The following is a 25,802-nucleotide window of genomic DNA, read 5'->3' on the forward strand; positions in this document are numbered from 1 at the left end:
CCTGGAGGGTGGCCTTGGCCAGGTCTGAGCCAGAGCCAGGGGTCACAAATATGGTGGGTGGGGGCCGTGGCGAAGCCATGGGACAGTGGGGTAAGGGGTTAAGGCAGGTCCTGGGGGGGATATGGGGGATTGGGGCTGCTATGGAAGGGGTGGGGGTTTGTGGGGGGTGATGGGGATCCTGGGAGGAGCCCAGGCTGAGATGCAAGCCCGAGGCTTAGCCCTCCACTTCCTCCCTGTCCTGTCCCGCCACCATCAGTACCATCTGGATTACTGCTCCATGTACACAGAGCACAGTGTCTGTGCCAGGGACCCCGAGTGCAGCTGGTGCCAAGGAGCCTGCCAGGCTGCCCCGCCCCCTGGGAGCCCGCCTGGAGCCGTGAGTGACCCCAATGCCCTCTCGCTGTGATTCTGCATCCCTTCGCTTCCCTGCATGCCTGGAGCCTCACTCCAATGCCAGCGGCCAGGCCCTGACACCCTCCTTTCTCTGCCTGCAGTGCCCAGCAGCTGGCTGCCTAGGCCTGGCCCGCCTTCTGGGTGACTGCCAGGCCTGCCTGGCGTTCAGTGGTGCCGTCCCCCCACCTCGCGGGCCTGGGGCCCTGGGCTGGTGCGTCCACAATGAGAGCTGCCTTCCCCGGCCTGGTGAGTGATGAGTGTGGCTGCCCCATAGCTCCGAGGAGCCTTGTGCAGTGGGGGTGGCAGGCATGGCTTCCCCCCCCGGTGTGAGTCAGTAAGTCCTGTGTCCACCAGGCAGTGCCGTCCTTTGGGGTTTGGGGAATGAAGGGAGAGGACAAAGGGCCAGGGGACTGGGGGGGAAGAGGGAGAGAGGAGGAGGGCAGGAGGACGGGAGGGGGCGTCCGGCTGACCATCCTCCCTCGGCTTCCCTTCCTCTCCTCAGAGCAGGCTCGATGCCGAGGGGAGCAGATTTCTGGCACCGTGGGCTGGTGGGGGGCAGCCCCTGTCTTTGTTACAACTCTGGATGCCTGTGTTACTCAGAGTTTCCTGCCTGGCCTACACCTGCTCACCTTCCAGCAGCCCCCCAATGCCTCCCAGCCTGACAAGGTCAGGGGCCGCAGTGGGATGGGGGGTTGGCCCAAGCCCATCCTGGGTGCGTCCAAGGCCCCCTTCCTCCCTCTGCCTGTGGGGGCAGATCCCTAAGGGCCCTGCTGGTTCGGAGAGCAAACACCCCAGGGCTTCTGGGCTTGGGAAGTGAGAGGGTTCCCCTGTGGGCGCTCACTGCCGGCCCCTCTCCTCCGTCCCTGGCAGGTCTCAATTGTCCGTAGCACAACCATCACTCTGTCACAGACGTCCAACACAGAGTCAGATGTGTCCCTCGTCTACCGGGGCTTCATCCACCCGCTGCTGCCTGGGGGACCTGGCGGCTCAGGCGCTGACGATGTCGTCGTGTGGGCCCGGGCCCAGAGGTTGAGGGTCCTGGCGCGGATGGCCCGGGGACCCGATAGTCAGCACATGGTGAGGATGGCATGCAGCCTGGAGTGGGGAGGGGGCCCGAAAGAGGCTGGTGGGAGGTCTGAGATGATCCGCCAGAGCTGGGGCATCTTTGCGGCTTGTGGGGACCCTGGCAGGGGATAAGGGGGTGCTGTTTGGGGGAGTTGAGGCAGGTGGTGCCAGAAGTGTCTGCTTGAGGAAGTGGGGGCACACGGGCCTGAGGGGAGGGGTTCTTAGATGAGAGGGGGGCTCTGAAAGGAAACAGTCCTGACATGACAAGGAGACGGCCGGAACCGGCTGAATCCCAGGCCACTCTTCCATCTCGGAGAGCCCCACACCCCAGGGGCCAGTGGCAAGAGGATGTGGGCCTGGCCAGCAGCGGCTGCCAAGGCTTGGGCGCGGTCAGAATCTGCCCAGGTCCTCGTCAGGAGGAGGCTCCCTCTGCCTCTCAGCCCACGGGGGCGAGCTGAGCCGGATGTGGCTCAAGGCTGGCCCATCCTGGGGGCCGAGCGCTGCCTTCCCCCAGTCGCTCCTGTGGAGGTGTCTGGGAAGGGCTAAGGGGCTCACCCACAGACGTGCATTGAGGAGTCTGTCCTGTGTGTGCGGCCTTCCCACCGCTTCTGACTGAGCTCCTGAGCCTGAGCGGGGTCGGCCCCGGGCAGAGGGCCCACAGGCATGGGGTGGTGGTGGGGGCCACACCTCAGCACTGGCCCAGGACTTCTGAGGACAGGGGCCCAGTGGGCTGGGGCTCATGGGGAGCGGTACTGCTGTCAGAGTGCCCGAAAGAAGAGGGGTTGATGCCTTCTGAGCTAGGAGTCTAGAGAGGGGCATGGGGTGTGGCAGGGGCCACGCTGGAGATAAGCAAGGAGTATCAGAGTCTGCAGGAGGGGAGGCGTGGACATGGGTCAGGGGCCACACAGCCATTTGGGGGGGCCTGGGGGACAAGGGGTCTTGTGGCAGGTCTGAGTCTTCTTACAGGCTTTTTTCTTTGCCTTCCAATCACCACTAGGAGGAAGTGGGGCGCTGGGTAGCCCAGCAGGATAAGGAGATACGGAGGCTCCAGCGCCCTGGCTCGGCCCGCCTCTTCCCTCTCCCTGGCCGTGGCCACAAGTATGCCGTGGAGATCCAGGGTCAGCTGAATAGCTCTGCGGGCTCTGGGAACAGCGAGCTCACCCTGCTGTGGGACCGGACCGGCGTGCCTGGGGGCAGCGTGAGTGCTTGGCCTCGGCCCCCCCCCCCCGCCCCCCCCCCCAGGGCCTGACCGGTCAGCCGCTGACCAAGGCCTGGCCTGCTGACCTCCGGCCATCCCGTTCCCCCCAGGAGATCTCCTTCTTCTTCCTGGAGCCCTTCCGCTCGTCGGCTTGTACCTCCTATACCTCCTGCCTGGGCTGCCTGGCGGACCAGGGCTGCGGCTGGTGCCCGCTCAGCGCTTCCTGCCTCCTTCGCCAAGATGGTGCACGCTGCAGTGGGGGTGGGGCCCTGCTGGTGCTGGCCCCAGCCCTCTGCCCACTCTGCGAGGAGCACCGTGACTGCCACGCCTGTGCCCAGGTTCTGATGGGCACCGCAGGGCTAGGAGGCATGGCAGAGGCGCAGCTGTGGATCCTATAGAAGGAAGAGCTTGCTGACGGGGGATTGATGGGGGGGGGTTTCCCATCCCTACGGGGCAAAGAGGGGAGGGGACAGGCTGTGCCAGGTGGTCTTTGAGACCCTCTCCTTTGAGTTGTCAGGATTCTGCAAGACAGAAAAGATGAGAGGGGGATGGAGGGCTTGGGGGAAAGGGCAGAGGGTCTAGGGACCGTGTGGCAGGTAGGACTTGGATGGGAGTGGGTGGCATTCTAGGCAGAAACACTGGAGTGGAAAAAACCTGGCGAGTATGAAGACTAGGCCAGGTGTGGTGGATGTGGGGGAGGGAGTAGGGGGAAGGCTAGAGGCCAGAGTTTTTGACCCTCCCTCCCCCCCTACCCCTGCCCCAGGATCCTTTCTGTGAGTGGCAGCAGAGTCTGAGCCGGAAAGGAGATGCCACATGCAGCCGCCGGGGCCGGGCTGGGTCAGCTGTGAGGAGCCCCTCCAACTGCCCCCCACTCTGTAACCAGTGAGGCCTGGTCCAGGGGCCCTGGGGGGATGGGCTGGCTCCATGAAAGGGGCAGGGGGAAGTGGGGGGAAGCACCTGACTGGGCACGGCGAGGCCGGCCAGATCCTGGCTCTGACCCCTGGCTCCCTCCTGCAGGCGACACTCCTGTGAGACGTGCCTGGCCAACTCTAGCCAGTGTGCCTGGTGCCAGTCTACACAGACCTGCTTTCTCTTTGCTGCCTACCTTGCCCGCTATCCTCATGGGGGCTGCCGGGGCTGGGATGACAGGTAGGCAGGATCAGATCAGAGACTGAGGGGACAGGGGAGAGGATGGCGGTGTGGGAAGTTGGGTGGCCCAGTCGATAGGGCCCTGGACCTGGAGTCAGGAAGACCTGAGTTCATATGTGACTTCAGACGTAGACTAGCTGTGTGACCCTGGGCAAGTCACTTCTGCGTGCCTCAGTTTCCTCATCTGTGAAATAGGGATAATAATAGCACCTGCTTCCCAGGGTTGTTATTTGGCTCAGACGAGATATTTGCAAAATGATTTGCAAACTTTAGGGAGGATGGGGGCCCGGGTGAGAGTTGGAGGACTGGGAGGCGAGGTCTTCTGTGCTGACAAATGCCCCCTCCCTGACCCAGTGTCCACTCGGAGCCACGATGTATGAGCTGTGCACGTTTCCTTTCCTGCCACGATTGCCTGCAGAGCCATGAGTGTGGCTGGTGTGGGAATGAGGACAACCCGACCCTGGGCAGGTGAGGGTGAGGACAGGGTAGAGGGCTGGGGGGAGGGGCAGAGGCCTCTGGGCACGGGCTCATGGCTGCCATTTTGTTTCTCCACCCTCCTCCCCTGCCACATTCTCACTCTCTCTCTCTGTCTCTCCCTCTCTCCCCCCGCCTCATCCCTGCTTTGTTTCTCCTCTCACTCGTTGTCTCCCCGTCCCTCATCCCTGTCCCTTCTTGCCCCATTTCTTCCTTCCCCCCTTTTCTCTCTCCCTTTCCTCTGCCCTTCTCTGGTCCTCATTCCTAGGTGCCTCCCAGGAGACTTCTCAGGACCAATGGGGGGCAGTCCCTGCTCCCTGGGAGCCGGGGAGGGGCTGCCTCCAGGGCTTCCTGCCCACTGGTCGTATGCCCAGTGCCCAGATGTGGATGAGTGCCGCCTGGGCCTGGCACGGTGCCACCCGCTGGCATCCTGCCTGAACACACCAATCAGCTACGAATGTCATTGTGGGCACGGTTACCATGGTGATGGGGTCACCCACTGCAACCAGACGTGAGAAGGGGTGGGGGTTGCCATGGTGGGAGAGGAGATGGTAGCTGGAAGGCAGAGATTGCTCCTTTTGTTGGGGCTGCCCATGAAGATTTGGGTCTCCAAAAAGATGACTCTGGAGTCGTGGGTCACAAGTTGGAGTGGGGTTACCGTGGAGATGAGGGTCACCCATTGGAATGGGGTTACCGTGGAGACAAGGGTCACCAGTTATGAGATTGCCATGGAGACCTAGGTCACCCATTGGAATGGGGTTACCGTGGAGACAAGGGTCACCAGTTGGAAGCGTGTAACAGTAGAGAGGGATCCATGGTGTTGTGTGGGTCACCATGGCTTTGGTGGGGATTAACCTCTAAGCATGTGAAGGCGAGGATCAGGAGCCCGGGCTGTGCCTGCTCATCTGACCCCTCTTCCCTCCCCCATTGATCCCCTAGTTGCCTGGAGGACTGTGGTCATGGCACGTGTAGTGGGCCCCCTGACTTCACTTGTGTGTGCGACCTGGGCTGGACCTCGGATCCCCCCCTGCCCACGCCTGCCCCTGGGCCTCCTGCCCCTCTCTGCTCCCGAGACTGTGGTTGTAACTTCCACAGCTACTGCTACACCCAGGGGCCCGGCATCTGTGACGAGTGTCAGGGTAAGGAGGGAGCCCGCCAAAGGCAGTCATGGGGGAAGGGCTGCTGGGCTGGGCATTAGAAGCCTCAGGCCTCTTCTGTGGACAAGTCTTTCTCTGGGCCTCAGGATTGCCAAGTGAAGGACCACGTGGTAGGACGTAGGGGATTCCCGAGGCCCCTTCCAACTCTCACTTTCAATTGTGCTGGTTAATAAACCCTGAAATGAGCCCCAGGCTGGGAGCAAGGTGAGCTGTTGTTCCACAGAACCTCAGAAAGTCCTATCTGGGAGGCACCTTAGAACAGGGGATGTCAGAGCTGGGAGGGTCCTTAGAACAGGGGATGTCAGAGCTGGGAGGGGCCTCAGAACAGGGGATGTCAGAGCTGGGAGGGGCCTTAGAACAGGGAATGTCAGAGCTGGAAGGGGCCTTAGAACAGGGGATGTCGGGGCAGCTAGGTGGCGCAGTGGATAGGGCACCGGCCCTGGATTCAGGAGGACCTGATTCAAATCTGGCCTCAGACACATAACACTTACTAGCTGAGTGACCCTGGGCAAGTCACTTAACCCCCATTGCCCAAAAGAAACAAACAGAAAAAAGAACAGGGAATGTCAAAGCTGGGAGGGGCCTCAGAACAGGGAATGTCAGGGCTGGGAGGGGCCTCAGAACAGGGGATGTCAGGGCTGGGAGGCGCCTCAGAACAAGGGATGTCAGAGCTGGGAGGCGCCTCAGAACAAGGGATGTCAGAATTACTAAGTCCTTGACAGTCTTGTTTTCTAGTCTGTTCCTCTTTCCTCGGAAGCACCCCTAACTTTGCCCTCCCAAGACCCAGCATATTTGGCTTGGTGGAATGCACTCTTTTATTTGGAGCCAGAAGGCCTGGTCCTGCTCCTTGCCTTCCTGTGCACTGCCTACCTTGGGCAGGTCACTGGGCGGCCTTGGCCCTCAGTTTCCTCATCTGTAAAATGGAGAGGATGAGGCCAAATGATCTCTGGGGTCTTGCCTCTGACCCTAATCCAGGATATCCTCCACAACGCAGCCACAGCTGTGCTCCTTCCTGATAAGTTGGCGGTAGGCGGCCCTTCCTAAGGGGCTGCTACAGGCGGGCAGTGCAGCTGCCATTCGGCCTCATGGACCATGTGAAGGTGTGGAGGCTCAGGGACATCTCAGTGGGGATTCGCACCCTGAGCTCTCGGCTTCAGCTCCAGCGTGCTTTCTGCTGCCTGTTCCCATTTGCAGACCAAACGACAGAGTTCTTCCATCTGGCCTCCAAGTTTTCTGTTGTAAAGCCATTGCCAGAGCCTGCCCTGCATGTATCACTCCCCCTCATGCCTGTCTCTCTGCAGATTGGACCTGGGGTGAGCGGTGTGAGCGGTGCAGGCCAGGCAGCTTTGGCGATGCCACGGGACCCAGTGGCTGTCAGCCCTGTCAGTGCAATGGGCATGGGGACCCCCAGCAGGGCCACTGCGATGGCCACACTGGCCTGTGCTTCTGCCAGGACCACACCGAGGGAGCGCACTGTGAGCTCTGCACAGCCGGTTACTACGGAGACCCTCGGTGAGCGTGCAGGGGGCGGAGGGTGGGCTCTGGGCGGGCAGTGGGGATAGGGGGCGGACCCCAGATTAGAGTGTAAGAACCAAGTTGAAGCTGGGGTGTGGCGTGGAGAGGAGGGAGCTGAAAGGAACCTGAGACATGGGTGGGCCTCGTGGGGTCAGTAAGGACAGTGAGGCAGGAAGAGGTAGGTGAGGATGGGCAACCCCAGGGACTGGGGGTGAGGAATGAGATGTTTGAGCTAAGGGCCCTGGGGGAGGGGTGGGTACACAAGGAATCCACAAAGGATTGGGGAGATCTCTGATTCTTCCTTGTCCTGTCCCACAGGGCTGGGGGCTCTTGTTTCCGGGAGTGTGGGGGCAGAGCCCTCCTCACCAATGTGTCATCCGTGGCGCTGGGCTCCCGCCGAGCAGGGGGACCCCCCCAAGTGGGCAGTCAAGCTGGGCCTGGGCTGGCCTACTGTGTGTGGGTGGTGTCAGCCTCTGAAAACTTGGAGCCCTGCCGGCCTGGGGTTCCCTGCCCCCCACTGACCCTCACCTTCTCCCCAGACAGCAGCACCCCTTGCACAGTGAGCATTTGGAGAGAGCATTGGTGGGTGGGGGGCATCTAAGTGGGACACATCCTCTCTGCAGACCCTGCTCTTCCCCAGGACTCAGTCTAGAGAGTCACCCCTCAGACAAGGGCCAGCTGGCACCTGGTCTGGGGCTGGCTCAGGAGGGCCCTGGCCTGAGTGGGCAGGACTGTGCCGGGGGCCTCCCAGGAGACAGGGACTCTGGACATCGTCCTCATGCATGTGGGGTCAGAGGCACCCTGGTATGGAGGGGACCGTCCCAGCAGGACTGGGCCTGCTCTTTTGCCCTGCACCTGAGCCCCCGGACCCTCAGACAAAGCCCTTCTGTTCCCCGAGGCCCGGCCCCTGACTGCTGTCCCCTGCTTCACAGCTGAGCTACGTTCTGGCCTTCGATGGTTTCCCACGATTCCTGGACACGGGCATTGTGCAGTCTGACCGGAGCCTCATTGCAGCTTTTTGTGGCCAGCGACGGGACCGGCCACTCACTGTGCAGGCGCTCTCAGGTATGGGAGATCTGGGCTTTCCTGTCCAGAGGTGGAGCCAGCCCTGAAGAAGGAGGCTCGGGGCTCTGGTCCCAGCCCAGGGTCTGCTGCTGGCCCACCGGGCCAAGAAGGGGACCCGCCCCCTGTGCTCCCAACCCCTCCCAGAACGAGGGGAGCCCCTGGGCCAGATCAGCTGACCCCTACGCTCCCCCCGCCGAATGAGGGGAACCCCTGGGCCGACTGAGCTCCCCCCCTGCACTCCCGACCCCTCCAGAGCGAGGGGAGCCCCTGGGCCGGCTCAGCTGCCCTCTGTGCTCCACCCCCCCGAATGAGGGGAGCCCCTGGGCTGGCTCAGCGGCTTCCTGTGCTCCTGCTTCCCCAGGGCTGCTGGTCCTACACTGGGAGGCAAACGGCTCATCCTCGTGGGGTTTCAATGCATCTGTGGGCTCTGGCCGCTGTGAGATGGGGCCAGGGGGCCCTGGGAGCTGCCCAGCTCCCCAGGAGTGTGTCCCTGAAGAAGCAGGAGGAGGTGGGGCCGGCCGCTGCTGCTGCCCCCCAGGCTGGGCTGGCCCTGCCTGCACCCTCGCCCTGTGCCCTGGGAACTGCTCTGCCCACGTTGGGGGCGGCGTCTGCAACCAGGTGTGAGCGGGTGGCAGGCGGCGGGGTGATCATGAGGGGCAGGGCTGGCAAGACCAGTGGGGCTCAGGAGGTGGACAGGGGAGGTAGCCTGTCTTTGACCCCAGGTTTCCTCCCCCATCTTCTCCTCAGAGTTTAGGATTGTGCATCTGCTTTGAGGGTTTTGGGGGCGCAGACTGTGCCACACATCTGGATGGGGGGCAGCTTGTCTGGGAGACGCTCCTGGACAGCCGGCTCTCTGCTGTGAGTCCTGCCCTGGGGCCCAGCCCTGACTCCTCTGGGTGGGGGGAGGCGCAGCCCTCCTGGGAGGACCCTGGGCCCCAGGCCAGCCCCTGCGCGCCCTCTCTCTGCGCAGCGGGTCTCAGGGCCTCGTTTGCCTGCTCCTTCCCTCCCTTGGCTCCCAGCCCAGACACCTGAAGGATCTCTGAGGAAGGCTCCTTTATTCCTCACGATCTGTGAGTGTAGACCTCAGCGTCCTGGGGGACCACCTCTTTCTTGTACAGCAGTGATGTGTGGATGCTCACAGCTCTGTGGTCCTACTGAGGATGAAGGGGGTGGGGGGGAGGGAGAGGGAGAGGGAGACAGAGAGAAAGAGAAAGAGAGACAGAGAAAGAAAGAGGAGAGAGAGTGAGAGAGAGAGGAAGGAGAGGAGAGAGACAGAAGAGGGGAGGGGAGGTGGGGAGAGGAGAGAGACAGAGACAGAGACAGAGAGAAGGAAAGAGGAGAGAGAGGAAGGGGGAGAGGAGAAAGACACAGAGACAGTGACAGAGACAGAGAGAGAGAGAAAGAGGGGAGACAGACAGGAGGCTGTGGAGAGGAAGGAGGCAGGCAGACAGGCAGGCAGACAGGCAGGCCTAGCCCCACTGGCTGGACGCTCAGAGCTGTTTTTCTGGAGCCCTGCTGAGTCAGAGGGAGTTGAAGGGATGCTTGGCCTGTCCCCCACCCCCTGATTACAGGTTTAGAGGGGGGGATCTCTAGGTTAGGCGTGTTTCCCCTCCACACGCATGCACACACACTCACGCATACATGCACACACACACGTGCGCATTCCCTTGCCAGGCCCACGCCTGAGCGCTCTGTCTCCCTGTAGGACACGGCGAGCCGCTTCCTTCACCGTCTGGGCCACACCATGGTCGAGGGGCCTGACTCTACCTTGTGGATGTTTGGGGGTCTGGGTCTGCCTCAGGGGCTGTTGGGAAACCTGTACAGGTGAGAATGACCTCCAGGGGTGCTGGGTGCCCCCTGCCTGGTTGAGGGCTGATGGTGGCTCCTCCGCAGGTACTCGGTGGGGGAGCGGCGCTGGACCCAGATGCTGGCTGGCTCCGAGGATGGGGGGCCTGGGCCCGCACCCCGTTTGTTCCACGCGGCCGCCTACGTGCCCGCTGGCCGTGGCGCCATGTACTTACTGGGTGGCCTCACGGCGGCGGGGGTCGCCCGGGACTTCTGGGTCCTCAACCTCACCACATTGCAGTGGCGCCAGGAGAAGGTGACTGGCTGCTGAGCCCCTCCCCCCAGGGTCTGACCCGGTCCCTTCTTCCCCACGTCCCTGCCCCTCCCCTGTGCCAGAAGGGAATGCATCGGCTGTTCCCGACTCCCTCCCTGCCCTGTGACCTCCGCACGGTCTTCTTGAGGCCCCTCCCTCCCTGACTGCTGACTGCAGCTTCCTGACCTCAGACCCCGCAGGCCCTGCTGCTGCCCGCCGTGGCAGGACACACGCTGACCTCCCGGCGAGGCTTGTCCCTGCTGCTCATTGGGGGATATTCTCCCGAAAACGGTTTCAACCAACAACTCCTGGAGTATCAGCTGACGATGGGCACGTGGCTGGCCGGGCCCTCGAGTGGGACGCCACCCACTGGTGAGGACGAGGAGCCTGGGGCTGGGACCCCTGCGGCCCCCCAGGCTCTCACTGCCCATCTCTGCGACTCCTCTCCTTCCCCCAGGCCTTTACGGTCACTCAGCGGTCTACCACGAGGCCACAGACTCGCTGTACGTCTTTGGTGGCTTCCGCTTTCACGTCGAGCTGGCCGCCCCGTCCCCGGAGCTCTACTCCCTGCACTGCCCTGACCGCACCTGGAGCCTGCTGGCCCCTTCCCAGGGGGCAAAGGTCAGGGTCACTGGGCCCCCCTGGGAGCCAGAGAATGAGTGGAGACACTGCCATAGAAAGTGAAGGGTCAGGACAAGGTAGCTGAGGTGGGGGGTCAGCACGTGGGAGGCATCTCCCCATCGGAGCCCCCCAGGGAGGTAGGAGCTGAGTCAGCCCCACGCTGCCTCAGGCCAGCCAGGTGAGTGCAGAGAGGCAAGACCTTCCTGTGGGTCCCAGGCATCGAGGAGGGCTTCTGGGAAGGGGAGGTTTGGGAGGGGGGAACCAGATGGGAGCCGTAGGTCAGGGAGGAGCCTGTGGGGTTCATGGGGGGAGATCAGAGGGGCTTCATGTCATGAGTAGGGGCCGGAGGGAGGCCTCAGCCAGGCCTCCTAGAGGGAAGGGTTTGGAGAAAAGAGGGTGTAACAAGGAGTGAAAGGTGGTGATCCTGGGGGGCTTCCTGGAGCCTTGTGTGATGGGGAGGCCTGCACAATGTGGCTGTGACTCTGCCCCCTCACCCCAGCCCAGGCCCCGGCTGTTCCACGCGGCAGCCCTGCTCGGGGACACCATGGTGGTCCTGGGTGGCCGCTCGGAGCCGGACGAGTTCAGCAGCGAGGTCCTGTTGTACCAGGTCAACTGCAACGCCTGGCTGCTGCCCAACCTGACCCGTGAGTAGCAGGCCCCGTGAGGGAGGGGCAGAGGGGCCCCGGGCTCTGTGGGGATCCTCCGTCCTTCTAGAAGGCAGTCATCAGGCACAGATTTGGAGCTGGTGCAGGGTCCTCAAAGGCTGTCGGGGCCAGCCTTCCCATTTTACAGATGACGACACTGGGGCCCAGACAGAAGTGCCTTGACTGCCCCAAGGTGCACAGCCTGAGGGGACAGGAGTCCAGGCCCAGTGCTTGCCACAGACCCATTCTGTCTGGTCTGCCAGGCTGTCCACCTGCTTAGGACTTGGCAGTCGGCACGCTGTCTTCAGACAGCTCTTTGTGGGACCAGAAAATGTTCCCAGTGACCCCCAGTCCAGGGATCCCTGACCCTGGCCTGAGGCTGTGCTGCCCCTTTCTGTAACGTCACTGTGAGCCAGACACGTGCCATGCCTAGGGCCCGTGATGGCTCGTCCTCCGTCCCTCTGTCCGTGCCTGCCAACCCCCTGTCCATATCTGCCCACTCTCTGTCCCTCTGTCCATGTTTGCTGACCCCCTTTCCACATCTGCTGACCACTTGTCTGTGTCTGCTGACCCTCCCGTCCCTCTGTCCATGTCTGCCGACCCCCATCCACATCTGCTTCAGGGCCTTTCCTGGTCTTGTCTCTGTTTCTCGCCTTTGCTCTCTGTACAGTGACATCCCCTCTCTGTGTTTCTGTTTCTTTGGTGCTCCCAGCATGGGGGATCCCTCTCCCTCTGGCTCCAGTTTCTCTTTCTGTTTTCGTGGTCTGTCCACTAGCTCCTCTCTCCCTCCTCCTGCTTTCTCAGACCCTGTCTCTGAGCCTCCTTCTCTGCCTCTGCCTCCCCCAGGTCCAGCCTCTGTGGGGCCCCCGATGGAGGAGTCCGTGGCCCATGCCGTGGCGGCTGTGGGGGGCCGCCTCTATATCTCTGGGGGCTTTGGTGGGGTGGCCCTGGGGCGCCTGCTGTCACTGAGCTTGCCCTCGGACCCCTGTCACTTGGTGCACTCCCCTGAGGCCTGTAACGCCTCAGGTGCCTGTAGCTGGTGCCATGGAGCATGCCTGTCAGGAGAACAGGCCCACAGGTGATGGGGGGACTCCTGGGATGGGGTCCAAGTCAGGGAGGAGAGGCGAAGCTGGGGGCTAGAGGGGGCGGATCTCCCTGGGACAGAGGCGGGGGCAGCATGGTCCCATGTCAGTGGGTGAGGAAGGGACGTGTTGGTCAGTGCCTTCTATGGCGATGTCCTTCATGTGCTGCCTGTCCCTCGTCCCCAGGCTGGGCTGCAGCAGCCCCTCCTGCTCCCCCATGCCCCGCACATCAGAGGAGTGCCGCCGCCTGCGCACCTGCAGCGAGTGCCTCGCCCGCCACCCCCGCACCCTGAGGTTGGGGGAAGGGGAAGAGGTGAGGCATTCCCCCCTCCGCTCTGAGTCCACTGGGCCATGGTCTGGGGTCCCCACAGGTGGGGGGACTGTCCCCCCGGGGGTCCTGGGCCTGAGCGTCCCCCTCCCACCAGGCCGCCCCGCCGCGGTGTAAGTGGTGCACCAACTGTCCAGAGGGCGCCTGCATTGGCCGCAACGGCTCGTGCACCTCGGAGAATGACTGCCGCATCAACCAGCGCGAGGTGTTCTGGGCCGGAAACTGCTCAGAGGCTGCGTGTGGGGCGGCTGACTGCGAACAGTGCACACAGGAGGGCAAGTGCATGTGGACGCGCCAGTTCAAGCGCACTGGTGAGTGGCGGGAGACCCCGCGGGGCGGCAGGGGCCGCGGGGGCCAGGGTCCCAGTGCCAGCCACCCTTCTCTCCCCCAGGGGAGACCCGCCGCATCCTCTCGGTGCAGCCCACCTACGACTGGACCTGCTTCAGCCACTCGCTGCTCAACGTGTCCCCGATGCCCGTGGAGTCGTCCCCTCCCATGCCCTGCCCCACGCCCTGCCACCGCCTCGCCAACTGCTCCTCCTGCCTAGACTCCAAGGGCGCCGACGGGGGCTGGCAGCACTGTGTCTGGAGCAGCAGCCTCCAACAGGTGGGGGGCAGGGCCCTGAGAGGGAAGGGGGGTGCAGAGAGCCTGGGGAGGAGAAGGGGGGGGCAAAGGGCCCAGGGAGGGGAAAGGAGGGGTATAGGGCCAGGGGAGGGGAAGAGCAGCATGCGGGGTGGGGGGCAGAGGGCTCTGGGAGTGGTGGACAGCATGGGGGGGGGGGGGGAGGGGCCCAAGAGGGGGAGGGGGGGGGTAGGGGGCCGGGGGGGGGGGGGGGGGGCACGGGGGGGGGGGGGCAGAGGGCTCTCAGAGTGGTGGCAGGGGTGGCCCTGAACACTCCAAGTCTGATTCCTCTTTGCTGTCCCCTCCTCTTCCTTCGTGTCTCTTGTTGCTTGGGGTCCTGCCCCATCCTTCTCACTTCCATTACCCCCATCCTTTCTCTGCCCCTGCAGTGTCTGAGCCCATCTTTTCTACCTCTGCGCTGCCTGGCAGGGGGCTGTGGGCGGCTGCTGCGAGGGGCAGAAAGCTGCTCCCTGGGCTGTGGCAATGCCCGCCAATGTGCCCTCTGCCTTCGACGCCCACACTGTGGCTGGTGTGCCAGGGGAGATCCTGGCCAGGACGGGGCAGGACTGTGTATGGAGGGTGGCCTCAGCGGACCCCGAAATGGTGAGAATGGGGACACTGGGCTGGTTGCAGGAGAGGAGCTTGAAGTGGTGGGGAGAGCTGGGGGCAGGGAGGCAAAAATCCTGGGGTCTGATCCAGGCCCTAGCCACACTTACTGTGTGACCTTGAACACTTCTCTGCCCCCTTGGCATCTCCCCTTTCTGTTTGTGTCAAGTGTGGGGGGTGGTGTTTGGATTTGATATCCGAGGCCCCTGACTCTGGCATTTGGGGACTGTGGCGGGGGCAGCGGTCAGGATGGGTCAGGACAGCAAGGCCAGGATCCGCAGGGTGGGGCGCTATGGGAGGAGCCGGCGTGATCTCCCCCCTTGCCCCTTCCCCACCAGGGCTGACATGCGGGCATGGCGATCCTAAGGCCTCCTGGGCCTTCCTGTCTTGTCCTCCTGAGAACGAGTGTGTCAATGGACACCATGACTGCAACGAGACCCAGAACTGTCACGACCGGCCTCATGGCTACGAGTGTACCTGCAAGACCGGCTACACCATGGACCAGTGAGGATGGGGGGTGGGCAGTGAGGATGGGGGGGGGCTGGTGAGTACAGGGGGGACCAGTGAAGACGGGGGGCACCAGTGAGGACGGGGGGGCAGTGAAGACGGGGGGCACCAGTGAGGATGGGGGGGCAGTTAGGAAGGGGGGAGACAGGACGGGGGGGACCAGTGAGGATGGGGGGTGGGCAGTGAGGATGCAGGGGGGCCAGTAAGGAAGGGGGAGACAGTGAGGATGGGGGGGCAGTGAGGACGGGGGAACCAGTGAAGATGGGGGAGGGCAGGGAGGGCGGGGGAACCAGTGAGGATGGGGAGGGGCAGTGAGGACGGGGGGCACCAGTGAGGATGGGGGGGACCAGTGAGGTAGGGAGGCACCAGTGAGGATGGAGGGACAGATACACCATGGACCAGGGGGACAGGGTCGGGGCTGGGAGACTGTTGCCAGGCTGGGCTTTTGACCCCGAACCTTGCTTCCTCCCCTCGGCAGTGTGCGGGGCCAGTGCCGCCCAGTCTGTGCCCAGGGCTGTGTGAATGGCTCCTGTGTGGAGCCCGACCGCTGTCTCTGCCACTTTGGGTTTGTTGGCCGTAACTGTTCGACTGAGTGTCGTTGCAACAGGCACAGCAACTGTGATGGCGTAGGGGCCCGGGACCGCTGCCTTGAGTGCCATAACAATACTGCGGTGAGGACCCCTGAGGACCAGGGCCCAGCTTGATCCCTGCTCCTGGCTTCTGGGGAGGTCACCCTTCACCCCTAACCTCATCACCAACCTCTACCCTGGCCTGGGCTTTGGACCTTCACTGCTGTCCTCCAGACCTGTCTGTGGCATCTGTCCCTTCCCCCAATCTCCTTCATCCCCCGGCTCCTCACCAGACCCCTACCTTCTCTGAGTCTCCAGCCACACGGCCTGCATGTGGTCATCGCTCAGTCAACAAGCCTTTATTCTGTGCTTGCAGCACTGTGTTAGGGTACAGATACGCTCCAAGGGGAGTGACGATAATAGCAGGCATTATAACAGTGATAGCCGCATTTCTGTTAAGACTCGCAGTGGTTTATCCATATTCTCTCATTGGATTTTCACAACAACCCTTCAAGGTAGGTGCTTATTATTATCCCTGTTTTACAAATGAGGAAACTGGGGCACAGGTGAAGGGCCTTGCCCAGAGTCACACAGCTAGGAAGTGTCTGAGGCAGGATTTGAATTCAGGTCACCCTGACTCCAGGCCTACTGCTCTAATCACTGCCCTATCTGCTGCTCCATAAGTAGACAGAAAATAAATATATAAGAGAATGAGTCCAAATAGAGTGATTAGATACCAGGTGGCTTGTGAGGGGAAGCCCCAGATTGGGGACGGGGCGCTGGGGCGGTGGCGTCAGGACAAGACAGCCAGTGGGTGGGGAGAGACGGGAGGAGGCCCTGGTCATGTGGAGGGGGCAGGGAGAGTGCAGGCTGGTTGGAGGCTGGAGAGCAGGGAGTGCCCTCTGCTCTGGGCACGTTGGGACGCCAGGTCCTGCCCTCCCAGAGCTCACGCTCCGTAATGGGGGACACAGGATGCAGACAGCTGTATGCAGGGTATGTGGTTCTAGACAGACACACAGGTGCATTCGTGGGGGCTGGGTTGGAGATAATTAACTGAGAAAAGGCACAGGCAGGAGGGGGAGGGAGAGGCTTCCTGTTAGCTGAAGTGCACAGGGCACAGTCTGCGGACACGCCTGGGGCTGAGATGGGGAGGATCTTGGGCCCCAGGGTTGGAGAGGAGGTGGAAGGCAGACTGGAGAGGTGGAAGGGGGCCAGGTCGTGAAGATCTTTTCTGTTTGATTCGGGGGGAAAGAGAGTGAGTTCAGTTTTGGATGTGTTGAGTTGAAGATGGCCGTGGGACGTCCAGTAGGCCCTTGGAGATGAGGAACTGGAGATCAAGAGAGGCTGAACCAGAGGCTCATCCTTACAGACTTCATAGTGGAATCCAAGGGAGTTGGTGGGATTGCCACAGGAGGAGGGAAGAGGACCCAGAGCGCTGTGGGACACCCTGGTTAGCAGGCGTGACCTCGATGAAGAACCAGCCGAGGAGACAGAAGGAGCAGCCAGAGAGGGAGAAGGAGAACCGGGAGAGAGAGGGTGGTGACCTGAAACACCAGAGAAGAGGGTGTAGATCCTGCCCGAGGCTGCAGAGAGGCTGAGAAAGGGCTGTTGGATTTGGCAGCTAAGAGGTCCTCGGTCACTCTGACAAGAGCAGTTTCTGTGGGCAGGCGAGGTGGAAGCCAGATTGTACAGTTTAGAAAAGAGCGAGTGGAGCGGGGAGGCTGGTTGTAGATGGTCGTCTCTAGGGCTCGGCCACAAAATGGAGAAGAGCTACATGGCGAGAGCTGCCAGCGCTGCTGAGTCAAGGGAGGAGAGGGTTGAGGATGGAGGAGACGTGGGCCTATTTGTAGGCAGGGAGAGCCCCCAGGCTAGTAACAGAGTGGGTATGGAGGAGGGAGCTGTTGCTGGAGAAGATGGAATGCAGTGGAGTCATTTGTGTGTGCAGAGAGCAAGGAGAAAGGTGAAGGAAGAGGGAGCTGTGGAAGGTGTCTGGGAGGTGTGAGAAGGGGCGGAGGGAGAAGAGGGAGGTTCGAGGAGCTGCTGTGGAGCGTGGGAGAGAGAGGGGAAGACAGAGGTGTGAAAGGACTGCAGTGAAGGTCATCTAAAGTGGACCCGGTCAGCACGGTTTCCTGGTGTACTCCAGCTTGATCCAGTAGCCCATGAGTAGGAGCCAGGCATTGATGGATGGTGGGAGTCATCCAAGACTGGGGCTTGGCAAGGCACGATGGGGTGTGGAGACAAAGGACTTAATTTTAGAGAACGGTGTAGACTTCAGCTGGTTCACCCGGGGTCAGGATGAGGAAGGAAGAGAGCATAGCTAGTGCATGGAGGACAGCCTGGGGAGAAACTGAGGGGTGGAGGGATTGGAGATCACAGGACAGAGAATGGGATTAGGGAATAAGGCAGAGGGAAAGGTGAGATGAGAAATGATTATGAACAGATAAAGGAATTTCAGAATTCAAGAATATGGAATAGGATGCTTAGAGTGGATCATGAGATCCAAGCCATCTCTGTGCAGAGTGGGTCATGGGCCATGAGACAGGTAGAGGGGATGAAGAGGGAGGACCGAGTGTGCTGTCACCGACAAGTGGTTTTTTATTAAGAAGCACTTATTGTCATCGTACCCCCCTTGGGAAGAAAACCAGTGGCCCTTAAATCAAATATGCCGAGTTAAGCCAAGCACATTTCCACGTTGGCCAATTCTGAAAGCCTGTCTCGTTCTGCATCTCAAGTGCACGCGCCGTCTGGAGTCCCCTGTCATCGCGCTGAAGATGCCACATTGACCATTGAGCCATTGTGGGTCGCTTTGGAGCAGAGAGCAGTTTTAATTGAGGGATGACGTCAGAAGCTCGGTTGCAGATGGTTGAAAAGGGAGAGGAAAGGGAGGGACCCAATGTAAGCAGCTTTTTCTAGGCATCTGAGAAATTGAAAAGACACAGGGCAGTAGCCCGAATGTGGTAGTGAAGGGGAGACTTGGGCATGTGGGCAGGCAGCAGGAAAGGAGGCAGGAGATGGGGAGAAGTTGAAGGAGGGATGATGGAGGAGTCAGCGTGCTAGAGAAGACGGGAGGGGGCCAGTGAAGGTTGGGGGTGCCGGAGCCAGCATGAAAGCCAATGGCGAGCCTTTATACCCTGGAAATTGGCAAGTGCTAGAAAGCCAGGCTGGATTTGTCGTTTTGTTGATCATCTAGACTTAAGAAGGGATGGAAAAAATGCTGATGATGCAGGTTTCTGGGCATGTCTGTCTACTTAATGGAGAGCTGGTTGTTAATCATTTACTAGCGTGCCCCTGGATGAAGGGCACCTGGGGAAGGGTTGGCCTTGGCCAGGAGAAGGGAGAAAGGAGGAGAGCGTTGGAGATGAAGGGAAAGGAAGAGGCCTCAGAGAGTCAAAGGCCGAGGGGAGCGCTAAAGAGGACTTGGAGGAGGGAGGAATGAAGGGACCTTGCTTCGGGGAGGGCCCAGGTGATGTGGCAGCTGTGAATTTAGACCCAGACAGCCTGACACACGTATGTAACAATCGCTCCCTCTGCCTCAGGGGAGCCTCGGGCCAGGTCTGAGAGTCCCCGGGAGCAGAGCGGACTTAGGGCTGGACTTACCCAGGGTCCCCCAGACCACAGCAGCCAGAGTTCAGAGCCACGGAGCTGGGAAGGTGCCAAGTTAGTGAAAACCAGGTGCTGAAACAGGAATGGCTACTTTCCAGATTCCCCACAAGGGTCACTGCTTGGCTGGCCTGGAGGAAACCGGACCTATCTCTGCAGAGCTAGAGGGCAAGGGATGGGGCCCAGGGTGCCTACAGAGGATCTTTTCCTGCCTCCTGAGCAAGAGGAGGGCAGGAAGGGTGGGGAGGAAGAGGAAATCAGGAAAAATGGAAGCGGCTCAGCCCTGGGGAATTTCCTAATCGAGGGACTTGGGAGTCCTGGTCCCTGGGCCAACTGCGGAGCAAGGAAAGGGTTGGTCTCCCTGCTCTGTGCTTCACAGATTGGCCCTGGCGCACTGGGTCTGGTGGTGGCACGTCTTAGGAGAGGCCTGGACAGACCAGAGTGCGTCCGGGGAAAGGCAGCAGGGATGGGAGGGGATGACAGGCGAAGGACCCCGAGGAGAGAACCCTGGCCCTGCCTCCCGCCAGCCAGCTGTCTGCTAGGCTGCTGCCGCCTCGCTCTGCGTCTGCGTGAGGTGGAAGGGCTCACGTCTGATGTGTTGTGTAGAAGAGAGAAGTTAGGTGACGTCATGCAGTGACAGTGTTGGGGAGGTGGCTGTTTAGGGTCATTCTGGCCTTGGGAAGAGCGAGCTTGGAGTGGGGGCGCATAGGGGGAGGCCTGGAGGGTCATGAGGCCCCCTCCTGTTCCCATGGAGGAAAAAGACCCAGGCGTGCTATGACTTGTCTGAGGCCACCCATGTAAAGAGGCTTCAGAGCTGGGATTTGAACCCAGAGCCGTGTGCTTCCCACCACATTGACTTGCTATTTACCTTGTGCCTCTTGGCCCCAGAAGGAGGGGCTGAGGTGGAGGGGAGTCCTGGGAGGCAGGATTAGCCTGGATGGAAAAGGAAAATGTTCCAGTAATCAGAGCATGAGCTGACTCAGCAGGTAGTGATCTCCCTGCCCTTCAGGGCAGGCTTTAGCATGTTGTAGAATCAAATGGTGTCAGAGTTGGGGGGGGGGGGTCCACAGTGGCCATGGGATCAAACCAGACCCTGAAGGACATCCTCTACAATGTCCCCAACAAGCAATGTACTCTACTTACTGCCTGAAGGCTTCCAGTGAGGGTGAGTCCAGGAACGGGATAGGGCACAGGACTGCCCGAGTTCAAATCCAGCTTCAGGCACTGACCAGCTGCGTGACCCTGGAGCAGTCACTTCACCCTTGTTTGCCTCCGTTTTGTCATCTGTAAAATGGGGATCATGACAGCACCTCCTTCCCAGGGTGGTTGTGAGTATCAAATGAGATAATGTTTGTGAAGCGCTCTGCAAATGCGAAAGCCTTACTAAGTGCTAGTTATTACGGCCTCCCAAGGTAGCGCATTCCACTAGCTATCAGGAAAGGTTTCCTGACGTCGCACCTCATCTCTCTGCCCTCTCTGGGGCCAAGGAAAGAAAGCGTGATCCCTCTTCCCCTCAAGCCCTCCCTCCATAGTAGCCGGGTCTCCACAGCTCTCCACGTCCTGGTTACCTCTTCCTGCGTGTTTCCTACACTGTTCCTCCCAATTTGGCCTAAGACGCCAAGGTCGTGTTGTGCTGCTGATTCATAGAGAACTGCAAAATACCCACTTTTTTTTTTTTTAACAGAAATCAATCAGCCACACAGCCCTCATCCTATATTTTGAAGGTGATTTTTTTAAAAACTCAAGTTTAGAACTTAATGTCTGACCTTATTCTGTTTTGTATTCACTTGGTCCATTCCTGTGGCCATTGCAGACGGAGGGCATCTTCTGCCTCTTATCCAGTGTGCGGGCTGTCCCTCCAAACTTTGTGCCTTCTGCAGATTTGAGAAGCGTGCCTTCTGCACCTTAAGGGCACATCTTAGCAGCACCCAGACGTGAACAGCTCCCTCCCCACTGACCGTGGCCCTCCAGGGTCTCATTTTTAGGTCTGGTTATACAACCTGTTTCAGATTCCCTTACCTAGACTGCCCTGTAGCATGAAAAATTTAATCAAACACTTTCCTGCAATTGGAAGATAGTATGTCTACACCAGGGGTGGGAAACCTGTGGCCTCAAGGCCATGTGTGGCCTTCTAGGTCCTTGGGTGCAGCCTTTTGACTGAGTCCAAGTTTTACAGAACAAATCCTTTTATTAAGGGGCTTTGGTACAGTTTGGATTCAGTCAGAGGGCTGCACTTGAGGACCTAGAGGGCCACATGTGGCCTCGAGGCTCCCCACCCGTGGTACACCATTTTCATTTGCCCAGCTAGTTACGGGGTCAGAAAAGGAAATTTCCATCAGTCTGGCTTGACCTTTTCTTGATGACACCATGATGTCTTGGTGTTCATTGCTTCCCTTTCCAATGCTCACGAACCTTCCCTTTACTAGTGTGTCTAGAATTTCATCAGACACACCAGCCTGTTGTTTGCAGATTTCACCCTCTTCCCTTTTTAAAGAATCAGGAAAGCGCTTGCCCTTTTCCAAAACCGTGGGACCCCTCCCATTTTCTGGGATCTGAGAGATCTCACCAAGAGCAGCTTAGTAATCCTCTCTTTCAGTTCTTTAACAGTAAATAATAATTATAATAATAGCTTGAAATTAGCTTGCAAAGCCCTGTGTGAGAACCTTATCTCGTGAGAAGTGTGGGCTGCAGTCTGGCCTTGCCCAGGAGCGGAGCTCTTGGAGGGTGGCTGGCTGCCTGTCTGCTCTTCATGAGTTTCCACTCCCCGCCAGTCAGGGTTTATGTGGGATGCTCTCCCATCCCCAGACATCCTGGTTCCTCTCGCCTGGCTGTTTTCCACCTTTTCTAGGTACTTTCAAAAATGAGGTGCCTAGAAGTGAACGTTGAGCCAGGCGTGGTCTGACCAAGGCCTAATAAACGGGCATCTTTTCCTCCCTGGTTCTGTACACTGTCTCTTTTCATGCCACCCAAGGGTCATTGTTGCCTTTTTTCTTTTTCCTGTTGTGTCATTCTGGAACCACTGAGTCAGGGGTCTGACTCCTCCTCTGGTGGGACTGCCTGAGCTCCATCCTCTGCCTAGCAGCCAGCTGGCATCAGCTGACAGCGGTCCCTGTCCGCAGGGTCCCCACTGTGAACGTTGCCGGCCACTGTTTGTGGGCTCAGCCCTGGGAGGTGGAACCTGCCGCCCCTGCCGAGCTTTCTGCAGAGGGAATAGTGACATCTGTGTCTCTGAGAAGGAGTTAGAAATGTCCCGTGACGATCCCGAGACATACCCCCTGGATCCTGAGGAGGTGAGCAGGAGCCCAGGCTCCCGATGGGGAGGGCGGGAGGTGGTGGGCTCCGGCCGTCTGTGTGTCAGGGGCTCTGTCTGCCGCCAGATTGAGAAGTGGGTGTCCGAGGGGCCGAGCGAGGACGAGGCCGTGTGTGTGAACTGTCAGAACAACAGCTACGGAGACAAGTGCCAGCGCTGCCTGGAAGGGTATTTCCTTCTGGACGGCCGGTGTACCAAGTGAGTGATGGCCCCGCTGGCCAGTGGGGGGCTGGGGGGTGATGGCCATGTCCTCGTGGGGGGCCTGGAGCAGTGAGCCCCTCGCTTGAAGACATCCCTCCTTCCAGGTGTCAGTGTAACGGCCATGCAGACACCTGCAATGAAGATGGGACGGGCTGTCCCTGCCAGAATAACACGGAGACAGGCACCTGCCAGGGGAGCTCCCCCAGCGACCGCCGTGACTGCTATAAGTACCAGGTGAGGGCACGAGGGCGACGCCAGGCTGGGCAGACGAAGGATGGGGCATACCTGGCCAGGCAGATGACATGTCACACTAGCTCTGGCAAAGGTGGGGCATCTGAATGAGAGGTGCCCAGGAGCTGGGGCAACCACAGGAGGTTTCCTGGAAGCGGGGGGGACCTGAGATGGGTCTTGGAGCAGAAGAGTATCAGGGCGACGTTATGAAGAGAAATTATTTGAGGTGGAGGGTGGAGGCAGTGCAGAGGGGGACCTGAGGTCAGTCGATGGGAAGTTGAGGTCAAGAGTGAGGAGGCGTTGAATGACAGGCTGAGGAGTGAGGACCAGGGACTGAAGGTGAGGGGGGTTGCTTTCTTGTCTCTCCTGCCCCTGCAGTGCGCCAAGTGCCGGGAGTCTTTTCATGGCAGCCCCCTGGGGGGCCAGCAGTGTTACCGGCTGATCTCAGTGGAGCAGGAGTGTTGCCTGGACCCCACCTCCCAGACCAATTGCTTCCACGAGCCCAAACGCCGGGCCCTCGGCCCCGGGCGCACCGTGCTCTTTGGGGTCCAGCCAAAGTTCACCAACGTAGATATCCGCCTGACGCTGGATGTGACCTTTGGTGCTGTCGACCTCTACGTTTCCACATCTTACGACACCTTTGTGGTCCGTGTGGACCCAGACACCGGAGTCCACTCTGTCCACATCCAGCCACCTCCACCAGCCCCACCCCCTATGGCTGCGGAGGCGGGGCTGCGAGCAGGCGAGGTGGGCGCTGGGGGGCCTGGTCCGCCCCCAGAGCCTCGGATCCGGGAGGTGCGGCCACGGGGGCTCATCACCTACGTGACTGTGATCGAGCCTGCCGCCGTGCTGGTGGTGCGTGGGGTGCGGGACCGGCTCGTCATCACCTACCCCCACGAGCAGCATGCCCTCAAGTCCAGCCGCTTTTACCTGCTCCTGCTGGGCGTCGGGGACCCCACGGCGCCTGGCGCCAATGGCTCTGCAGACTCCCAGGGCCTCCTCTTCTTCCGCCAAGACCAGGCCCACATCGATCTCTTTGTCTTCTTCTCTGTCTTCTTCTCCTGCTTCTTCCTCTTCCTGTCGCTCTGTGTCCTGCTCTGGAAGGCCAAGCAGGCCCTGGACCAGCGGCGCGAACAGCGGCGACATCTGCAGGAGATGACCAAGATGGCCAGCCGCCCTTTTGCCAAGGTCACAGTCTGCTTCCCGCCTGACCCGGCCGTTAGCGTCCCCTGGAAAACGAGTAGTGTGGGCCTCCCACCCCCTGCCTTCCGCCGCTCGGAGCCTTTCCTGGCCCCGCTGCTGTTGACTGGGGGTGGGGGGCCTTGGGGAGCTGGCAGTGGGGGCTGCTGCCCTGTGGCCCTGAGGGCCGGGCCCATCACTCTGGAGCCCACAGAGGACGGCATGGCAGGGGTTGCTACACTCCTGCTGCAGCTACCTGGTGGCATCTACACCCCGAACAGGGCCTGCCTGGGCTCCGCCCTGGTCACCCTGCGGCACCGGCTGCAGGAGTACTGTGGAGGTGGCAGTGGACCTGGGGCCAGTGGACACGGGGCAGGGGGCGGGAGGAAGGGACTGCTGACTCATGACAACCTCACCAGCATGTCGCTCTGAGGGCCCGGGGGTGGGGAGGGTCACCCAGCGCTTGCTCCCTGCCCCTCGGCCCCCCACACTCCCAGCCTGTCCCTAGTGGCCAGGCGTTCCGTAAACCCCCGGCTCATCTTTGGTTTGCTGACACCCTTCCCGTCAGCCCCGCGTTTGGACTCCACACTGTACCGTGTCAGGCCTCTCTGAGGAGCTATCCCCTGGGCTCCAGGCCAGGTTTCCATGCTGAAGGCAGTCTTCCCTCAGGCCCCTCACCCACCCAACGTCTTGAGTCTGTCACCTATGACCCCCGGCGCCCTAGTGTGACTGGCCCTGGGGTTTCCCAAGCCTTCACTTCCTGGACACTGGACCACCTCGGTTCCCTTGGAAGCCCCTCAGCTTTCTGGGACAAATCGCAGCGTTTCAGACTTGGGTCCTCCGTGAACATTTAGTCCGACCCCGCCCCAGCATGGGGGACCTCACTACCTCTTGAGGCAGGCCATTCCTGCTGGAAGGATTTTCCTGACATCAAGCTGCATTTGCCCCCTTGCGCCTCCACCCATCGCTCCTGGTTCTGCCCTCTCTGGCCCAAAAGGACTCCTTTTGCCCCTCTATTGCAGGACAGCCCTGCAGGTACATCGAAATAGCACTCGTGGGTGTCCCCTTCAGCTCGTACCTTCAGCCTGGCCTCTGGAGGGGAGGCACACCCTCTCCATTCGGGTCACCCTCTCTATCCACCTCCTTCCTGAGATGTGTGCAGAGCCGAACCTGCACCCCAGGGTGGCCTCCCTAGCACTCCTCCCCGTGGTCCAGGAAGTACAGCCTGAGGTGGGGGGCTGTGTCACAGCGTCGGCTCACGCTGAGCTTGCTGAGCCAGCTGGGCCTCCCCTCAGCTTGCGAAGTTGTCTCTTTGATTGGCCCAGTGGGACATCTCCTGTCCCGCATGTAGTGAGCGATTCCTCCCCGCCGTCACTTGGAGGTTCTGTGAGGGCGTCACATTGAGGCCAACCACAGGCTCCGGGGGCTACCCCATGGGCTACTCTGGGGTCCAAAGGTCTGTGTCTCTGGAGGGGGGTTGGCCTCCTCTGTCTTGCCCCCCACCCCCCCCCCTTTGCCAGCATCCCAGCCAGCAAGCTCATCTCTCCTGGGGGGAACCCTCTGAGTGAAGGAGGACGGGCCCGTGACTGAACTCGTTGCCCCCACTGGTGTCTGGTTGGAAGCTGGATGTTAAAGGGAATTCTTGCTCATCTACAGCTTGAACTGGACAGCCTTTGAAGCCCCTTTCCAGTCCTTAGTAACTCTTTCAGCCTTCTAGCTGCCCAAATAGCAATCGAGGCGATCCTCATAAAGTGCTTAGCGCAGTGCCAGGCACATAGCAGAAATGCTTCTTCCTTGTCCTTCCCAACCAATGGCTTCAATAAACTCCCCACTCTCTCTGGTCCCTGTGTCCCTTAACTCAGGACTCCAGGACCTGTCTCTTTTCTCCGAAATCTTACTTATCCTTTCCTTCCTGCTCCTGACCCCTCCCCCCCAGCTTTTGAACCCCTCACCCTTTCTCATCTTTCCCTCCAGGGCCTTGGAAACCATTCATTCCCATAGCTTACTGCCTGCCCCTCCCACCCTACCCAAGTCAGAGGATTTGGACAGCTTCACTCTTGTGGGCAGGAAGGAGGTCACTGGACTGATGTGTATGGGAGGAGGAAACCTTAAATCACCAAATAAAACATTTCCAGGGGACCCAGTTGTCTGGTTGCTGTGTAGAGATGTGGGGGAGAATCTGGGCCCTT

The 25,802-nt window shown here is 60.5% G+C and overlaps 1 protein-coding gene across 1 annotated transcript; it reads left to right on the forward strand.

Moving 5' to 3' along the window:
• The first annotated feature begins 121 nt into the window (after window positions 1-121).
• On the forward strand, window positions 122-25,752 carry LOC114040478 (multiple epidermal growth factor-like domains protein 8). Its single transcript, XM_027858597.1, has 32 exons — window positions 122-376; window positions 495-639; window positions 896-1,059; window positions 1,264-1,470; window positions 2,456-2,656; window positions 2,767-2,994; window positions 3,420-3,538; window positions 3,674-3,805; window positions 4,160-4,273; window positions 4,548-4,790; window positions 5,219-5,418; window positions 6,738-6,948; window positions 7,270-7,510; window positions 7,884-8,016; window positions 8,378-8,634; window positions 8,764-8,874; window positions 9,722-9,840; window positions 9,910-10,117; window positions 10,306-10,486; window positions 10,572-10,735; window positions 11,235-11,379; window positions 12,226-12,457; window positions 12,648-12,774; window positions 12,887-13,100; window positions 13,181-13,395; window positions 13,800-14,013; window positions 14,355-14,520; window positions 15,002-15,194; window positions 21,812-21,982; window positions 22,070-22,200; window positions 22,308-22,437; window positions 22,813-25,752. The coding sequence occupies exons 1-32, from the start codon at window positions 122-124 to the stop codon at window positions 24,043-24,045; spliced, it is 6,804 nt and encodes a 2,267-aa protein (XP_027714398.1). The 3' UTR covers window positions 24,046-25,752.
• Window positions 25,753-25,802: the final 50 nt, after the last annotated feature.

The sequence above is a fragment of the Vombatus ursinus genome, unplaced genomic scaffold (assembly GCF_900497805.2).
Source record: "Vombatus ursinus unplaced genomic scaffold, bare-nosed wombat genome assembly UNPS02013222.1, whole genome shotgun sequence".
In the NCBI taxonomy this organism is placed as follows: Eukaryota; Metazoa; Chordata; class Mammalia; order Diprotodontia; family Vombatidae; genus Vombatus; species Vombatus ursinus.

Coding starts and splice junctions, on each gene's coding strand:
- LOC114040478 (XM_027858597.1), top strand. CDS start 122: ATGGGGGATTGGGGCTGCTATGGAAGGGGTGGGGGTTTGTGGGGGGTG. Junction 6,949..7,269: donor GGTTACTACGGAGACCCTCG/GTGAGCGTGCAG, acceptor CCTGTCCCACAG/GGCTGGGGGCTCTTGTTTCC. Junction 11,380..12,225: donor GCTGCTGCCCAACCTGACCC/GTGAGTAGCAGG, acceptor TGCCTCCCCCAG/GTCCAGCCTCTGTGGGGCCC.